Here is an 18229-nt window from a genome sequence, read left to right as displayed (position 1 = left end):
CACACTATCATGAACTATTGGGAATAATACCTTTTCTTTTCTTTCACCCAGTGGCACAATGATCTTTACCAGGAGGACTGTAGCTTCCTTTGATATTGAGAAGTGTGAGACCATTTGAGGCAATTTGGAGAAAGTTTTGTTTTTCTTCAAAGAACTGGATCTTGTAGTCCAGTCCTGAGACTTGTTCAGTGGAGGAGACTGTGGTGACCATAGGATATACAGGATAAAAGTTTCCTTTGTCTGAGGCAGACTTGAAGCCCCAGCGTGCTACTGGTAATAGAAGACTATATAAATACTAAAGGCTTTTGAAAAGTTTGAGTGCTTGCTGAATGAGGACTTTGGATCCCTTAGACAAGTACCCCATAGAGGACCTCCATGAAGGCTACTAGGTCTGAAAGCCTGATTTCCAGACAGACCCCTTCCCTTGATGGAGGGACCCAAGTGACTAGCCCAAAAGAACGAAGTGCAGCCTTTTTAAAGTGTAAAGAGGTCTGCACCTGTCTCCCAAACAAGTTCTGTGGTTTAAGGCATGTGTTTGAGATTTCTCCAAACCTCATGGTGGAATCCAGCTGCCTTTAGTCAATAAGGCCTACAGGGAGATCCACCTTTGAGGCAATGGTGAGAAGAGCTATGAATGCCAACAATAAGACCAGAACTTCCTGAAACAGAAATGCCAACTCTGGGGGAAAGCATCAGTCTCAGTGCAAGAAGTGCTCCAACTCCACAATATCCTCTGTCAATACAGGCCAAAAGAAATGCAATGAAGGTGATAGCTGGGCTACATGGTGGTCTCAGAAAGGACCAGGTTTGATCAAGCCACGTCACTGAACACATGCTAAAGGTCAGAAGTGCCATCAACTGCTCTCTTTGAATACTTAAAATGCAGGAGGGAAACATTTGGAGACTTCAGTACAGGGACCCTGACAGAAACACGTCTGAAAGCAGCTGGTCTTCTCTTGGTACTTCCTGCTTGGCTGCTTGCCAAAACTCAGCACCATTGACTTTAAGCCCTGAATGCATCAATGAGTCAATGCTTGGCAGTGCCAGCAGCTTTACTGGTAAAAAATGTAGGAATTTCAGGATGCACAGCCACCCCATTGGGTTTACCTGTGAGAGAGTGGTCCTGAAACTGAGTTATGGTGCTCAACTACTCTGTATCAGACTTAAGGAGTTGAGAAGGGCAACAAAAATGATTAGGGGGCTGGAGCACATGATTTATGAGGAGAGGCTGAGGAAACTGGGATTGTTTAGTCTGCAGAAGAGAAGAATGAAGGGGGATTTGATAGCAGCCTTCAACTACCACAAAGGGGGTTCCAAAGAGGATGGATCTAGGCTGTTCTCCATGGTAGCTGATTGCAGAACAAGGAGTAATGGTCTCAAGTTGCACTGGAGGAGGTTTAGGTTGGATATTAGGAAAAACTTTTTCACTAGAAGGGTGGTGAAGCACTGGAATGGGTTACCTAGAGAGGTGGTGGAATCTTCTTCCTTAGAGGTTTTTAAGGTCAGGCTTGACAAAGCCCTGGCTGGGATGATTTAGTTGGGGATTGGTCCTGCTTTGAGCAGGGGGTTGGACTAGATGACCTCCTGAGGTCCCTTCCAACCTTGATATTCTATTCTATGATTCACCCTTCAAAGCATTCTGGCCAGCTGAGTGTTGAATTTACAAGAGATTCCCTGTGATGTCTCAAAGAGAACTCAAAAGATGCTCACTGTCTTTCTTCAACGGTGGTGTGACATCTGCAGAAATATCTGGCACTCAGGCATGTTCTAGGAACACAGGAATTGCTATATTGGATCAGATATGAGGTCCATCTAGTCCAGTATTCTCTCTCCTACAGGGGCCAGTACCAGATGTTTCACAGAAAGCACTTAAAAACACTTAAATAGGCAGATGAGGGTAATTCTGCCCCCCATATAAGGTCTCATCCTGATTTCTAACAATTAGAGATTGTCTTGAATCCTGAAGCCTGAGGTTTAACATCATTTCCAAAGTTTATAATAATTAGAACTCTGGATAATCTTGTTATCCATATAAGTGTCCAATCTCTTTTTTAATCTTTCTAAGTTCTTGGCCTCAACTGCTTCCTGTGGCAATGAATTCCACAGTTTAATTACTCACGGTGTGGAAAGTATTTCTTTTTATCAGTTCTAAATTTTATGTTTGACTGACCAGACAACACAACAAAAATGGTTGCCAATCATGGATGTGTTTTGCCATACAGACATGCTTTGAAGATATTGGACCAACCAAAGAAATGTGTGTCCAATACCAAGATCATATAGATGTTGAGTTGCAACAAAGAAATTTGGCAGCGAAGAAGTAGAGCAGGCATCTATGCACTTTGACTTAAGGTTTCCTAACAAGAATTGGGGCACAAAAAAGAGACATTGAAGTGGCATGAAAACAGATGCCAAAACACCAGAGGTGCTCTGAAGTACTCAAGGCAAACACCTAAAATCTGAGAGACTGAATTGTACCTCGCTGGAAAGATTAGATCCAAAATTAAAAAACAAAACAACCTTGAGAAGATAAAGACGTGTCATCAGTCTCACAAAGGAACTAATATAGGAGGGATACCATCTGTGCAGGTTTATCTTTAAAAAATAATTCCAATAATTAAATACGAACACATATCATGTCTTATCCAAAGCAGGTGTTTTTAAACACATTAATTATTAACATCATTGTGGTATTTCTGTAGTAAGTGGGTTGTTTGAATCAAAAGATTAAAGTATTATAAGCTTCAAAAATAATTCATTTAAATCTGTTCCATTTCCCTAATGCTCCATACTGTTGCACACTGATACTAAACAAAGAACAAGTGTATGTACTAGGCTGCCCTTGAGGCCTCTGCGTGTATGTACACACACACAGAGCAAGAGTGCAAGCATTCACACATGTGCAAGTTCCAGAGGAACTGAGTGTATTGTGGAGTCAGTGCACTCAGCACCTCCAGGAGGAAGCATCCTGTAAACATCCTCTAAGACCTTCAGGCAAGCGAATTAGCTGGACTTACAGCTCTAGAAGCAGCCACTTCCTGATCTCCTTACTGAAGGTTAGTCATGATTTCAGCCTGTGAAGGTGAAATGGGGTATAGGATAAAAGAAGAACCAAGTAGAAGGCTACAGCTGGAGGTGGAAGGTAGTTCTAAAGTAGAGATTAGATGCAGCCAGACACAGAACGTTGTAGTTGGATCTGAATTTAAACTTTGTTTTTAATCTATAGGTCTGAAGTGTAATTTCAGAGTAAAAATAATGAAACTATAACAGCAACTTACATGTGAGAACTTCCCAGCTTTGATGATAGGCCCCAGTTAGTGTATTTGGTATTAATTTTAGTCATATACTATTATTTCTCTTTGAACACATTCAAGAACAAACTCAGACTAAAAAGCATTTTGTTTTTATTTGGACAAAAGGCACGCAGTCTTTATTGGTAGGTTAACAGGGATATCTTTTACCTGCAAAAGTAAATTTCTCAATACCATTTTTTAAAACAAATGTTATCACAAGATAGGAAACAACACAACTAGCCAATGTTCAAAAATAAAAACAATATTTAGTTCTTTATAACTAAACGATGATTCAATTTTTTAAATACATATAACTGTTATATTTTAAAAAATGAATTTACAGAAATTTTAAAGACTGGATTATGACATTTTTAAATGAAAAATGTAGTGGGTATAACAATTTTGCCTCCTTTCCCCCCCCCAAAATCACACAACCACAACCCTGAACAGTACACCAGAAATCCAAGAATATAAGCAACAAGACTAAATTAACAGAATAACGTACATCTGTTACAATATGAGGAGAAAGGCATACATTGAGATACAGAAAAAGTGATTTTAGTAAGTTAACACTTTAAAATCATGACTTGGTACATCAGCTGCATAGTTACATCATTTGCGTCCTGCATACATATTATAAGCGGTTCTACATAAATGCATAACACAAGTATAAGTCATGTCTACACATGTATTGATACCAAAATTGTTGACTGGGAATAGACCTGTAGTGGTATGGAAGTTTTCTTTTACAGCTTCAAGTTATCTGATAGCTCCCAGTAGCCAATTTGTTCATTTTTTTTTACTGTTTGTAGAAATGCTATAATAAAACGTTTAAGCTGGAAAACACATTTTTATGCTTTCCTTCCCATTAGCTGATGACTGTGAATTCACTGGGTTCATAGATACTAGCGCAGACGGGTCCACGGTGCTCATCTACTCTGACCTCCTGCATAGCACAGGCCATAGAACTTCCCTGAAATAATTTGTTTGAACTGGAGCATACCTTTTAGAAAAGCATCCATTCTTTGATTTTAAAATTGCCAGTGCTGGAGATTTGACCACAACCCTTGGTAAGATGTTCCAATAATTAATTACCATCATTGTTAAAATTTTACACCTTATTTCCCATCTGAATGAGTTGGGGGGGGGGGGGAGAAATCTGTTTGCTCTGGCAGTTCTCCATGACAAAGGCCATCTTACTTGCTTGTGATGCCAGCTGTCAAGATTGATAATCAATACTGATGAAAATGCATCAATACAACTGACATCTTCACCCAGAGAAGTCTTTCAACTCAAGAAATACTGAGAGGCAGATACAAGATAGTAATACCTAAATTTAAAAATAAATTTGCTTCATCTGTGTCCCCAATAATCACCTCTCTACTTGGCTGCTATACCGAATTACTTTGCTTCTAGCTGGAAGAAAGTAGCAAAGACCATGCTCCAAAACAGTTGAAGCCTACATCTCTCTATGTCGGTAGTGCATTTTACAAAGTAATGCAATCGCCATTCTTCCCCACTGACCTCTCTTACGGCAGCAAAATCTGCATTTGCCAGTATATTAGGCAAGCTGAAATGCCACTTGATGTAGATTAAAATCAGCTGGTTTGAGTTATATTAAAGCTCTTTATATTATTGAATGATGTTAATGCTGGTCCTATTCACTTTAGCTAGGTCTCAGTACAAGTAACTGAGAAACATATTGCTAGGTTATGCTTGATACTTTAGGGCTATCAGTTTATTTCCTGTTTCCAAGCTATATAGTCCAAACAGATAAATTAGTATCAATTACTTCCTCCCCCCGCAAAAAAAAAAAAAAAAACAAAAACAAAACCAGAGTCCTTCTAAAGAAAAAATACAATTTATGTTTCTGAATGTATGATCCAATATCTGGTTATAGAAAGGGAAAACTTTTTGGCTTTTAAGATATAAAAAGTACCAATTTTCAAATATAGGCTGTTTCTCTGTTTAATAAGTACATCAAGTAATGCCAAAGCTTGAGGATGACAGCTTAATTCTTTTAAAAATTAAAAAAGCTGTTCTGATTATTTAAAATATTCATATACCATTAATTGCTTATCTTCAGAAAAAAACCCAAAATATTAATGCATACCATTCATGGTCAGTATCTCCACGTGCTAATTTTAAATTTCAGGTCTTCGGACATATCATCTGTCTGCTACACAACAGAACTTGACAGTCATAGTCACAGAAAAACCTCATAATGCATTATCAGGACAACACAAATTAATGCCTGGCAGCTCATCCACTATGGAATATACTGTTCGCCATTCATTATGAAAATAAGACAAAAGGAGATTTCTTCCCTATTAGTTTTATTAATAGTCTACACAGACATTTGTTAAAATTTCCCACGGTGACTGGGTGTACAATTTAAAAAAAAAAAAAAAAAGTTAAGTATGTAGTTTGGTCCCATTTTTAAGAGATGAAAATACAGAAATCTGTCTCACAAATTTACTTGCACAATTTATATCAGAACATTAGTGAACCCAAAACCTCTTGCATGTTAAGTTCACCTTACTACAAAATATCCAGATCAGCTTAGGAAACATACAACCTTCCCAAATGAGGTAGGTTTTCACTTTAAGGCCTATTAAACTATTGCTCAATTTCAGTGTCCCTGATATTTAACTCACCCCAATTTACATTAATTCCGAACAATCCAGCAGTAAGTAGTTACATAGGAGAAAGTAAACAAACTGTAAAGGGTCAACAAAAAGTCCTTATACTAAAGTAGCTAAAGTAACATCCTCCCAAACTACTTAGATTAAAAGCTTGCTGTATGTTTGAGTTTAAGGATATCCTACTCAGATAAAAAGGTACTGTATTGGCTACACAATTATTGTCAGTCTAAGTAGTGCATCATTTTTCTATAGAAAGAGGCTACCAAACTTCTGCCAAGAGCCTGATAATACCGTAAGTTACCATAAACTATTGCCGTGATTGAAATACTTTCCTCCAGAAATATTTAAGATCAACAGGACTGTCGGCTGAAGAGTGTGGGATCTTCACAGTGCAGTTGTGTAAGATCATGCCGGGTATTACATATGTGCATTTATGCAGAGCCACATTAATGCCATGAGTCGTTTTCTGTCTGAACTCCCACAATTTGTATTAAGGGACCACACTTAATGATGGCACTGTTCCTGTCATTTTCAAGAATGCTAAAACTTTATTTCAAAAGCGCCCAGGGAAGTCTATTGTAAATACTTCTCCTATACCGTTAAAAAAACCCTCTCAAATTAAATGTGTCAAAATGAAAAAAGTTTGTTAACTTCAGCCATTATCTTTTACTTAATTAATAAAAAAGTTAATTTATGAAGAGGTAATGAGATATAGAGAAATACTGGCCCATTTGCTTTGTTGTTCTTTCATGGGCTGAAAATACATGATTATCTATGAGACAATATTAAAGACAACAGCAAACTATCCCGATGCGAAGAAAAGCTCAAAAGAAGAATAAGGGACCATATCCTGATGCGAAGAAAAGCTAAGAAGAAGAATAAGGGACCAATATGCCTCCATCAGGAGCTCTTTAATGACCTGAAAATCAAAAAAGAAACATACAAAAAGCGGAAACATTGACAAATTACTAAGGAGGAGTAACAAAAGAATAGCACAAGCATATAGGGACAAAAATCAGAAAGGCTAAGGCACAAAATGACTTACACCTGGCAAGGGATATAAAAGACAGTAAGAAGAGTTTCTATAAATACATAAGAAACAAGAGAAAGATGAAGCAAAAAGTGTAGGTCCTCTACTTAGTGGGGAATGAGAGCTAACAACAGACAACATCAAGAAGGCTGATGTGTTTAATGCCTATTTTAATGCCTTCAGTCTTCACTTAAAAGGTTGATTATGACCAGATACTTAACACAATATTAACAAAAGGGGGGAAGAATGGAAGCTACAATAAGGAAAGAATGGGTAAAGAATATTTAGATAAGTTAGATGTATTAAGGGCCTGAAGGAAATCACACTAGGTTACTCAAGGAACTAGCCAAAGAAATCTCAGAACTGCTAGCGATTATCTTTAAGGACTCTCAGGCAACGGGTGAGTTCCCGTATGAGAGAAAACATAGTACCAAAGGGGAACAAAAAGGACCTGGGTAATTTTAGGCTAGTCAGTGTAACTTCAATACCTGGAAAGATACTGGAAATAATTATTAAGCAATTTCTATGCACACAGAGGATAATAGGGTTATAACTAATAGCCAGCCTGGATTTGTCAAGGCTGGCTATGGGGGTTGGACTAGATGACCTCTTGTGGTCCCTTCCAATCCTGATATTCTATGATTCTATGAAATCATGACAAACCAACCTAATATACTTCTTTGACAGGGTTACTGGCCTAATGAATGGGGACAAGTTGCAGATATGATATATCTTTATTTTAATAAGGCTTTTAATAAGTCCCACATGACATTCTCATAAGCAAACTAAGGAAATGAGGTCTAGATGAAATTACTATAAGGTGGGTGCACAACTGGTTGAAAAATTACTCCAAGAGTAGTTATCAATTATTTGCTATCAAACTGTGGGGATATATCTAGTAGGATCTTGTAGAGGTCTGTCCTGGGTCCGGTACAAGTCATTATTTTCATTAATGACTTGGAGAATGAAGTGGAGAGTATGCTTATAAAAATTTTGCAAATTATACCATCTTGTGAGGGATTGAAAGCACTTTGGAGGTGAGAATTAGAATTCAAAATGACCTTGACAAATTGGAACATTAGTCTGAAACCAACAAGATTAAACTTCAATAAAGACAAGTGCAAAATGTACACTTGGGAAGAAAAAAAAAAATCAAATGAACAACTACTAAAATGGGGAATAACTGGCTAGGTACTTTTGAAAAAGATCGGGGGGTTATAGTGGATCACGCATTGACTAGGTCAGTAATGTGATGCAGTTGTGAAAAAGGCTAATACTCTGTGGTGCATTAACAAGAGTGTTGTATTTAAGACAAAGAAGGTAACTGTTCCACTCCACTCACGTGGTGAGGCCTCAGCTGGACTACTGTGTCCAGTTCTGGGCAGCACACTTTAAGAAGGAAGTGGACAAACTGGAAAGGGTCTAGAGGACAGCAACAAAAATGATAAAAGGTTTAGAAAACCTGAACTTTGAGGAAAGGGGCATGTTTAGTTTTGAGAAAGGAAGCCTGAGGGGTGATCTGATGACAGTCTTCAAATATGTTACGGATGTTATAACGACGGTTATCAACTGTACTGTGTCCAACTGAAAGTAGAACAAGTAGTAATGGGCTTATACTGCAGCAAGAGAAATTTAGGTTAGATACAAGGAAAAACTAACTATAAAGATAGTTAAGCACTGGAATAGGCTTCCCTGGGAGGCTGTGGAATCTATCATTGGAGGTTTTAAGGACAGGTTAGACACAAACTTGTCAGGAATGGTCTAACGATACTTGGCCTTGTTACAGCATAGGGGACTGGATGACATGACCTCCTGAGATCACTTCCTGCCCTACATTTTTCTGTGATTCTATGTGAAATATAATTTAGAAATATCCATAACTTTGTTTATATCTGTATGTTCAGAGTATGACGTTAAGCATCTAAATTCTCTTGGTATTACATCAAATATATATATTTGGAAGCACACTCTACAAGTCCTTAAGTTTTGCCTACAGATTAAAGGGAGAGGGAAATAGATGCTCTTTCCCAGAAAGTTTCAATGTTAGGTTTCAGATCCATTAAACCCACTTACATGTGTGATTATATCATATCAAGTTGTTTTTTCCCTACATGTTTATATTTTCAATTTTGTAAAAGTGATCAAATTAAGGGCTTATTATTGCTGGACCAAGATATAGATTAGTGCTCACTCGTGATCTTCACCCTTGTGCCAATTAAACCCTGCATTAAGGATTTAAGCTCCAAGACAGACTGTGTGGGCTCACTCCTACTGTGAGCACAACTTCCAAGCACATTAGAAGGTAAATGTACTGTGTAATACTTCTCAAGCTCTCAACCGCTTCTCTCTCACTGGAATATAAAATAAACAAAGCAAAGTAACCTGTTCAATATTCAGAACGAAACCAAAGCATCTAACATGCAGTGATAATTTCTGGATTTAAAAATTTAAGAATTCCTTAGTGTCATTAAATACAAAGAATGTTTAACTCAAAACGGAAGCTATGGGCAAATCTTTGTAGATGGCCATCATTATGTATTAATGTTATATTTATATTTTAAGGCAACAAAAACTGTAGATGTTTCAAACTTTGTACTTCGGCACATTCAAGTTATGAGAGGAAGAATGCTTGGAACTTCAGGAAGGTTTTCTATCTGATTTTGTAACTCAAACGACTTACATATTTGTTAAAATCAGGAATGAGTTATGCCCTACCAGGATGAGTCCAAGCGTAAGCTGCAGTCTAGCAAGAATTTTTAGGCAAGAATTATTTGTGACTGAAGACAGTGGTTTTTATAATCAAGAAAGTGTCATCTTGCACTAAAAAAACAATGCTAGCATATTGCCCCAAGTGATTAAAATTAACTGCATATGCAAGCTTTAATTTTCATACACATTAGTGGCAATCAAGATTGAATGTTTTTATTGTATGTTGCATAATTCATGTTTTTCAAAGGCCTAAATAATTTATGAAACTTTCCTTTCATACATTATAACTAACAAGCTTTATCACAGCTTTAAAAACCCTTAAAACTCACATTTATTATGAGCACTAAATATTTAAAATAGGTAGATTTAAATATAATTATGTTTTAATACTTTTGCAAAATGAAAGCTCCAGGCTTTGTTTATATTCTCAATACACAAAACAAACTTACTGTAAGACAGTAAATTTGCATTTCACTGCTAAAGCACAAGCATTATGATATACTATAGTGCACAACTTAGACATGTTACAAAAAAATTTAATGTTGGTAACTACAGTTGGTTTATTGCATTTTTTTAATAAAACAACTTATTTTTCCCCAAGACAACTGCTATACAGAAGAAAATTGCTACTCAAACATGGTCAGTCTTTCAGATATAGTAAAAAACTCACAACTACAAGATTTGTCTTTTAGAACAAGTAATCAATCTGCAAACTGTTACACATCAATAAGGCACCTACACTTAACAGCGGTTGAAACAAAATGAAAATATCTCCCAAAATATATATTTTGGATCTGTGTAAACAAAGCTTATTTTTATTGCTTCCTTTCATTCAAGAAAAAAATATACAACCAACATAGACCAAAAGTGATCCTGGTGCTCTGATTTTTAAACTACTATAACCAGATTATATGTAGTCAGAAGACAAATCCCAGTACAACAATCATGAATTTAATGTTTTTGAAAGATGTCATAATTGTTAATTATTCTTAATGTGAAAGGTAAGGTTAAAAATACCCACAAAAGTTGATGCCATTTTACTGAATGAAAAAGAATGTATTATGAAAATAAACATCCATCTGGTTTCCTAATAATAAATATAAAGACTTGGTTATTTTAACATACTGCAACAAAGGAAGTTTTACTCTAGTGTTGACTTTAATAATCAATCAGTAGTTTTTAAATCTCTCTCTCTCTCCTCACTGAGGTTTGAATCTTCTACCTGGTCAGCTGTCCAACAACTTTTAAGAGGGTCTTATTTTCCTGCTTTAATTGCTCATTTTCATCCTCTATATCATCTAGGTCCTTTGGAAGAAAAAAATAAAAACATTTTTCAGGATGCAAAAATGGATTCTTAAACTAGTAATTTAAAAGTCCTGGAATTTAAGAGATCAGTACTTGAAACCAAGAGATTATAGGGTAAAGACAGAAGAAGAGTTAGTTTCACAGCATCTATATATAAAAGGGCTAATGAAGCAAAGCAAAAATTGCTAAAAATTCATATTTTTCCAATGCTACTCATGACAAAACATTCATTTCACATTCCCATGTGACAAGCATCTTTTCAAAAGAAATATATAATCAAAAACGGACTATGTCAGGAGATTAATAGTAAGAAGCCACTTGGCACGTGCCCGTATTACTTCATATTTGCAAACCAGAGGGGCTTTCGTGCACCACAGTGCACTAGTAGCTTACTGACTCACACACACACACAGTTTATTAGCATAGGACAGCACATTAAATTTTACGTATTTTTTTTAAATATAGGTTTGTTGTCAGAGGCTTATGAAAAGTATCTGTTAGAAAATGAGAACTGAAAGTGTGCTATTTGAAAAAACAGTTGAAAAGCCGTATCTTGCCCTCATCAGAATTCTGATTAAAGCTAGATGGCTTGAAAAGGCCATAAATTAGCAGTCCAATTAATTTTTTTCAATAGAAGGTGAGTTTAAGGGGACCAGAGAACAGCAGGGTTCATAGAAAAAGGGGCAGTTTAAAACAGACACCTATTTCTCTGCTTCCATCTTTCCTTCCCTCTTCCCCCAACATTCTGCCTGCCATTCCCCCCACCCATCTCCCTCCCCAGCTTGCCTCTTATTCCTCTCTTGCTTCTTCACTTCTTCTCCAACAGTGAAGTTTAACTTAAAAGCAGCACAGCTGCTATGGTTGGCAGTGCCTAAACTGCTTTTCAATTCAATGTTACTCTAGGAGAAGGGAAAAGAAGAAGAGAAGTGGAAGGAGAAAGGGAAAAGGCAGAAAAGTAACTTTGGTGAGAGATAAAAAGAGGTGGATGGTGGAAGTTTGGAGGAGGAAAACCAGAGATGGGGGATTAGGGGGTTCAGCTTCCTTTGCAATGAAAGCATGTAAAATTCCCACAATAGTTATGTCAGATGGAAGAGGGAGGGGAAAAAGGGGGTGAAAGATTATTCACTCCCCCATTCCTTTAATTTTGAAACACACACTTAACAAAATGATCATATGAATTTGCCTGTTTCTTTTGGTGGGGTCCACTCCAGAAGTGCACCTTTGGGAGTAGGTGCTTAGGTATACACCAGTAAAAAGCTCCAGCCTGCCAACCAAAACATCATTCGGCAATCAGTGCTCAAAGCCACACTGCAGTACCTTTGCAGTTACTCTTTTGTCCTATGTAGCATGCAATGCAGAGATTAGCAACAGAATGTCTTATGTGCCCAACAAAAACACAAACATTTTAGAGATCAAAACATAGCTGGCTTTCTGGAACAGATAATATTTAATTGTTCTGAAGACACAGATGAACGAAACATTTAATCGTGATATATAAATATGGTAATTTGTATTTAGAAGTAAAAACAGTGCATGAACACACAGCACCTTATTTTAACTAACCACTGTAGGCTTTTCTTTTCCTATTGCAAAGTCCATGTCAGCAACAGATGTACTGTGAACCAACAGTTGTAAGGAATAATGAAACGGCACCTTTTCAATAAAATGGTTGAAGTGCAGCCTTCTGTAATCATAATTTTATGCTTTTTTTGCTGCTAACTCAGCCAATTATGTACTATAACTAAATGGTAGATGACTGAATTACATTGAAACAACTGTTTAAAAGCCTTTGGACAAAAATATTTCAGAGTTACTCAAAAATTAGATCAAATATAAAAGACTTTGTGGAATGTTTATGCTACAAAAATAACATTCCAAAGATTACTGTAAGTATGGGCTACTTGAATACAATCCAATAACAACTGACTGTAGTTTAAATATCTAAAGAAATAATAATAATGGATGCATACATGTAAGTGACTTTTACCACTTAAGATTTAAAATTACATTATTAATTTAATACTGTTTATAATTTAATTATAAAAGAACAACAATGGCAGAGAAGTGCAGGCTTCACATACCAGAATGACCGATGACTAAACAACTGATACTTTAATCAGAGTGCAAATGATCTCTGAATATATTCTCTCCAAACACACATTTAACTACAGTGACTACCCAGTGAGGTCACAGATGACCAACTCTAAACTACTTCAAAGTTGAACTAAGTCAACAAACATTTTAATGTCTTCAGATGCCTTTCCTTTCAGACAGCTGGGAACTTTATGTACCCATTCTCCCTTTCTTTTAAAAGGTAGCAGAAGTTCATCAAATAGCTCAGCCATTGAATTGAGACCACTCCATTTATGGCACAAGGTTTTTGTGGGGTTATCAATGCAAAGGGACCTCCTGTTCTAAAACCTTCTCTGTAATCTGCTGACTGATTTTAGTAAAAGTATTTCAAGTAAAAAGTTATTCAACCTAATTGACTTAGAAGGGACACAACTTAAGAAGTTTTCTAGATTAGTTTAAAAAAAAGTTACAGAAGTGAAGATTTACTTACCACTGACTAAAGCCCTTGAAGAGCCTTTGTATACCCACACTAATGGGGAAACATCACTGATGCAGCAGGACCAGTGGAAACCTCTAGAAGTGGTACCTAGAAGCTGGAGTATGAGTCCATGCCCGCTGGCAGCTTGAGTGTTTGGAGAGCGAGACTATAAAAGGGGGCATCGTAACAGCTTCAGTTCTTTTCACCACAAATCAACCACCTAGTAAATAGCAACAGGACTCTACGGAAAAGGGGGAAGGTGGAGGAATAGCTTGAATGTCCAGAGGCACTATTAGAAGAACTCTAGCTGCTTGTAAGGAACCTTCAGTACTTCTGTGGCCTCTGCTAAACTCCCATTTGTGGGAATGTGTAAACAGTGCATCCTCTTTTCACAAGAGTGGCACGAGGCTGACTAGCTAAAGAGTAATTGTAGTACTGATCTCCCAAATTGGGATTCTGAACCTAATGCCAGGTCCACTGCATCATGTTCTGTGAATGGGTGGACTGAGCTCTAAGAGGCAGTTCTAAAGAACTCAACTATTATGTTATGCCTCAGATAAGCCATAGAGCCCATTCATCTAGAGCTAAGGCAACCTCTCAGTCCCTCTGGCACAGGGACATTAGCTTTCCCCAATACACAGCCTGATCCACTTGGTCAGGCATTAGGTTGTAGTGACCTTTTACCAGAAAACACAAATGTAACCTCAGCAACCTTCTATACTCTTTTGATCTACATATATGAAAGGCTACCATCCACAACCTCACCTCCTCAGGATATGAGTGTGGTTTTGGAAGAAATACTATTAGAATCAAGGTTTGGTTAAGATGAAAACCAATTACCATCTTGTGCATAAATTTAGCTGCCTCCTTAAGAACTAGTTTGTCCTCATGGGAGCCCATAAAGGGTGGAGTCAGCAATGAGCACTTGCAGTTCAGAAACTCACAGCTGATGTCATGTCTAAGATAAAGACTGTCTTGATGAAGAGATGGGAAAGAGAACATTCTTCCCTGGGTTCAAAGGGGACTACATCACTGAGCATCACACCTCACTGAATCCTTCAGTGACTATTTACGCTAGTCTTGCTGATTCCTGCTTGTGTGGCCAGCAAGCATATTGCCCTTTCCTGCCAGATGGTGACAGGTTGAAAAGGTCCCTGAAAAGTTATAAGTGGCTAACTTAGTAATGGCAACCTCATTGGGGATGATTTGTTGGTTTTATTGTTTTTCAAAAAAGAGAGAGAGTCTGAAGGGGGCTTACGGAACTGGAAGCAGAAACTGGAGAAGTTTTCACTCCCATACCTGCAGTCCTAACTTTTGCCCTGGAACCATGATGAAATGTCTCTCAGGAAAAGAAGCCATCCCTGTGTATCTGTTTTATGCTTCTGTCCCTTGTTTGTAAGGGTCAAAGAGCGAGAGCTGAGTCCCAGTTGCAATTCTCCCTCAACCAGATCTAATGCCAGGTTTGAGGGCCATTTATGGCCTGGGACCTGAACTGAAATGGGAGCCATGAATCTGTAATGGCCATCAACTGGGGCACTAGGAAAGACTGACTCCCCATACTCTGACAGAACAGCTGAAGCTTTCAAACAAGGCTTGGCCAATGGAATGAGCCAGCAGGTGGACGTGGTCAGATTCATACGTGATGGATCCATGACTTAAAACCTTTAGGCTTAGGTCTGCACCCAGAAGCCAACATCTTAATAGGCCAGTTCCTTTCTAGCAGTCAGATATGCAGGTCATAGATCCTTACCAGCTGAATCTTTAAATTTGGCTCCATGTATGCAGACAGATACCTGAGAAGCAATTTGGCCAGGTCTCTTAGTCCTTAGGAAGGGCATTAGGACCTGAGGAGCACCTCAAAACTTAAAGCATTCAAGGAACCAGTAGTATCAGAAGCAAACAACTTTCCTATTAGAGCCGCTAGTAGGAAGACTGCCTACAGCCAGTTCTGTAGCTCCTTCCTAGCTTGTGGGGTGAAAGTCTTGCAGACAGACCACCTAGTTGCGGGATAACATTCCCATAGAAAGTTCAGACACAGTCTCTGGATATCTGAAACCAGGAAAGTGGCAGGAGTAGAGGGGCACCTCTTAAACTCTGGTCTCTTAGCTTTGGGATCTACCCTCATGAGTATGGGAATGTGATATAGGATGCAAAAATCCCTAAAGGCCCAAAATATTCCTAAAAACTATCTAAGTTACAGATACTCACTACAACTAAAATTTTATTTAAACTACAATAAATTTGTCTAAGAAAAGTATTGGGAAACCAGGTTTCCAGAGAACTGGGTCAAAGTGTCAGCAGAGGGGATCAGGAGCCTCATTATTGTGATTGGAAGGAACTAAAATGGTTAAGCCCAGCCCTACCCATGTTTATAGCCTCTCGGAACATTCAGAGCAGCAAGGGGGAACATGCAGGCACTCTAGTGGGCACTGCTTCTAGACGTTTCCTCTGGTCAAGTTGTAACCCTGGCACGCTACTGAGAATGGGCAGAGGCCACTTCAAGAAAGAAGTCTATTAAATCTTAGCTGAAAAGTTAAACACAAAATAAATGCCGAATCCCCCTGTCCTGGAAAATTTAGGGAGGGTGGGAAGAAGAGAAGAGATGGAAGAATTTGGAAGCTTTTCTCATCCTTGTGTAATACATGTACTTACTCTGTTTAATAAATCAATTTCTTCCTTCAGTTTCCCAATCTGTTCCTCTTTGTCCTGTGTCATCCTCAATAATCTTACATTTTCTTGCCTCTCCTTGGCTAGTTCCTGAAAAAAACCCCACAAATTAACAGTTTCAAATTTAATGTTCTTCCAGCACTCCTAAAAATTAATTTGAAAAAGGACACTTTTAGTATATTGCAATTAGGAAATTTCAGGTAAGAAGCAAAATTTTCCTTTCTTCAGATAGCTAGGCCCACAAATCCTGCAGTATGTCTTCAAGCCCTTTTCGCTCAAGGAGGCCAAGCAGACCTGTTAGTCACAGGTCTAGGGCAAAATTCTGCCCCTGAAGAACCCACCGACGTGATGACCTGCAAAGCTGACCTTTTAACTGATTAATTTCTAATTTAAGCCCTGATCTTCTAGTGAGTTCTGAAACAAGGCCCAAACTGGATATTAAAATCAAAGTATCAACTCCTAAAGTAATCACGCTGGTGGGCTTTTCAGAGGCAGAATTTTGCTCCGATGTATGACTAAGATCTGCTTGGCCTCCTTGACCTATAAGAGCCTGAAGACCCACAGGCCTGGATACAAAGGTGTATGAAACATGTGTCATGCATAAGGCTTCAGTTACTGAAGAAGCTATTCCAACTCCTCCCCCCTTTCTTGCCATCCTTTTGATAGCTTGACTGGTTTGGGAGAAAGCCAGTTTTGGAAGGGAGAGATTACAAGGCAATTTCAGCTAACTCAAGGATTCCGTAAGTCCTAAAAATATATATAAAGGCTTCCTGGTGTTTTACTCCCATTCTTTTCAGAAGGAAAATCTCCCCCAAACAAAATATATATATATATATATATATATATATATATATATATATATATATATTATATATATATAATATATAATATATATATATTTAGCAACTTTCATCTACAAGGATTCAAGAATATTTGGTAGGTTATACTACAAGGATACTTCAGAGGGAGCACAGAACATCAGGAATATTACAGATCAATGGCTCAGGAAAACATCTGTAAGGGATCAGGGTTTAGGTTATGTTTGAGTGCCTGAGAGGAGAACAGAACATGGCTAGTTCTCTGATCAAATCACCTTTAGCCTTGGCTTTATTCCCTGGTTGAGCAAATGGCAATTTAGCATTTGTAATGATATAAATTTCACATTCTTCTCAGACAATCTGATTCTGTATGCATATTGGTATTCACAAGAAATTACTACTACTTTTTATTAAAAATTTAGGACCATTGCCTAATATTTTCGTAACACTGACCACCCCAGTCGTCGTCATCAGTGATCAAACCTGGGACCTCTTGAGCTTATTGCAGGAACCTCTACTGCCTGAGCTAAAAGACACGTCTCTTAGCCAAGAGGGTAGCAGGCTCATCAATCTCTACCTGGCCTAGCCACCACTAGAGAGGGACAGAGTGCCACACTGAGTTGGCATGGCACTAGCATCTCCTCATGGAATTTATAAGATATTTTATTTTGAAACTAACATTGGGCATAAGTTAAATTTGTATTTACCCTTTCAAGTTCTTCAATCCTCTTTTCCAAAGCACTGCTTGATACAGAATTCCCAGAAGAATTTGCATCCCTGCTGTATCTGCTATATCCTGTCCTGTCTGTTCGGGAATATCGATTTGGAACATCATCTTCAGGTGCATTAGTTGCACTGTGAAGTAAAGATTAAACATTATTAATATGCCTAGTGCAAAAAATAAGTTTTAGCAAATATTTCCCGTGTCCCTTATATTTTTCTCCTAGTGGAAATACATTCATGAAAAATTGACTTATTCATATTGTAAATGACCACTACTTCAAGACAACATGGATAAAACTTAATTTTCTTACCTGTAATTTTGTCTTCTCTGAAAACAATATCAGTTGCTCAGTCAGACCTGCAATTTCTGGGTTTTTCTGTCTCTAACTGGATTTTCTTTTCTTGTCTCTAAGGCATGACAGCAGTACCTGTTTCCCAACACCCCGACTGCAATCTGCCCCTCACTGATCTATATAAAACTGCACAGC

General features: G+C 37.8%; 1 protein-coding gene across 4 annotated transcripts in view; it reads right to left on the bottom strand.

The window, feature by feature from the left end:
• The window catches only part of PAWR (pro-apoptotic WT1 regulator), a 155907-nt gene that overhangs the window by 7191 nt on the left and 130487 nt on the right, over positions 1-18229 (bottom strand). For 3 of the 4 annotated variants that reach the window (XM_037885997.2, XM_043547262.1, XM_037885984.2), the window contains 3 exons: positions 17726-17873; positions 16186-16290; positions 4424-10982 (listed from right to left, as the gene is read on the bottom strand). In XM_037885997.2, the coding sequence (XP_037741925.1) occupies positions 10896-10982; positions 16186-16290; positions 17726-17873 (340 nt within the window). In that variant the 3' untranslated portion in view covers positions 4424-10895. Of the gene's footprint in view, positions 1-4423; positions 10983-16185; positions 16291-17725; positions 17874-18229 lie in introns of those variants that run through there. The other variant, XM_043547271.1, reaches the window with a different exon arrangement.

The sequence above is a fragment of the Chelonia mydas genome, chromosome 1 (assembly GCF_015237465.2).
Source record: "Chelonia mydas isolate rCheMyd1 chromosome 1, rCheMyd1.pri.v2, whole genome shotgun sequence".
Taxonomy (NCBI): domain Eukaryota; kingdom Metazoa; phylum Chordata; order Testudines; family Cheloniidae; genus Chelonia; species Chelonia mydas.
This window is presented reverse-complemented; position numbering and strand designations above follow the sequence as displayed.